The sequence below is a fragment of the Myotis davidii genome, unplaced genomic scaffold (assembly GCF_000327345.1).
Source record: "Myotis davidii unplaced genomic scaffold, ASM32734v1 scaffold1561, whole genome shotgun sequence".
Taxonomy (NCBI): Eukaryota; Metazoa; Chordata; class Mammalia; order Chiroptera; family Vespertilionidae; genus Myotis; species Myotis davidii.
Genome location: NW_006291530.1, coordinates 124,146 through 125,154, shown reverse-complemented (window position 1 = coordinate 125,154; position 1,009 = coordinate 124,146). Strand labels below are relative to the sequence as shown.

The window sequence follows — 1,009 nt, the reverse complement described above, 5'->3', positions numbered from 1 at the left end:
CTAGAGGAAGCGCAGACATGGAGACTTCATTCCATGTGTTCCTCTCTCCCCCAGAAGGCGATGACCCCCAAGCCTGCCGGGACCCTGGACGGAAGCCCGGACGGGGGCTGGGGCTGGGTGGTGGCGGCCGCCGCCTTCCTGGTGAACGGGCTCTCCTACGGGCTGCTGCGCTCCCTGGGCCTGGCCCTCCCTGACATCGCTGAGCACTTCGGCCGGACCGCTCAGGACACGGCGTGGGTCAGCGCCCTGGCCCTGGCCGTGCAGCAGGCAGCCAGTGAGCCCCCCACGCCCCGAGGTGGGGGGCAGGAGCCGGGACGGAGGGGCCGGGACGGAGGGGCCGTGAGTGCAGTGGTGGGGTGCCCACCTGCTTGCCAGGTGACCCGAGAAAGGACGGCAGGTGGCACCCAGTTCCCGAACAGAGTGGGTTGAGGTTGAGAGGGGGGGCCGGTAGGCTGGGGGAGGAGCGTTAGGTCAGGCACACAGCCAATGGGAAGCGTTGGAGGTGGAGGGTTAGGGCGTGTCTTCCCGTGACTCCGCCTCCTTCTAGGTCCCGTGGGCAGCGCCCTGAGCACCCGCTGGGGGGCGCGCCCCGTAGTGATGATTGGGGGCGTCCTCACCTCGCTCGGCTTCCTCTTCTCGGCTTTCGCGGGGAGTCTGCTGCACCTCTACCTTGGCCTGGGCGTCCTCGCCGGTGAGGGCGGACGGTCCTCGGTCCTTCAGGGGTGATGGCGGAGGCGGGGGGGCTGGTTGGGGGCCGGAGACCCGCTGTGCGGTAGTGGTGGTGATGGTGGGCGTCCTCCCAAGAGCGGGGCCGGGATTGCGGGGCCAGGCATCCCAGGCCTCTGTCCTCACCCCGTCTTTTCCCTTTTAAACACTTAAGTGACTTTATTTTTAGGAAAACGTGGCTAACAGACAACATGTCAGTTTCAGAGGCACAGCACAGGGCTTCCGCGTTTGCATCCCTAACCAAGTGACCCGAGTCCTCTGCGTCCGCAGGCGCCGGCTGGGC

At 67.2% G+C, this 1,009-nt stretch overlaps 1 protein-coding gene across 1 annotated transcript in view; it reads left to right on the top strand.

The window, feature by feature from the left end:
• The first annotated feature begins 47 nt into the window (after positions 1–47).
• The window catches only part of SLC16A11 (solute carrier family 16 member 11), a 2,005-nt gene continuing 1,043 nt past the window's right edge, over positions 48–1,009 (top strand). The window contains exons 1-2 of the mRNA XM_015564713.1: positions 48–274; positions 548–722. Of these exons, the coding sequence (XP_015420199.1) occupies positions 61–274; positions 548–722 (389 nt within the window). The 5' untranslated portion in view covers positions 48–60. The remainder of the gene's footprint in view (positions 275–547; positions 723–1,009) is intronic.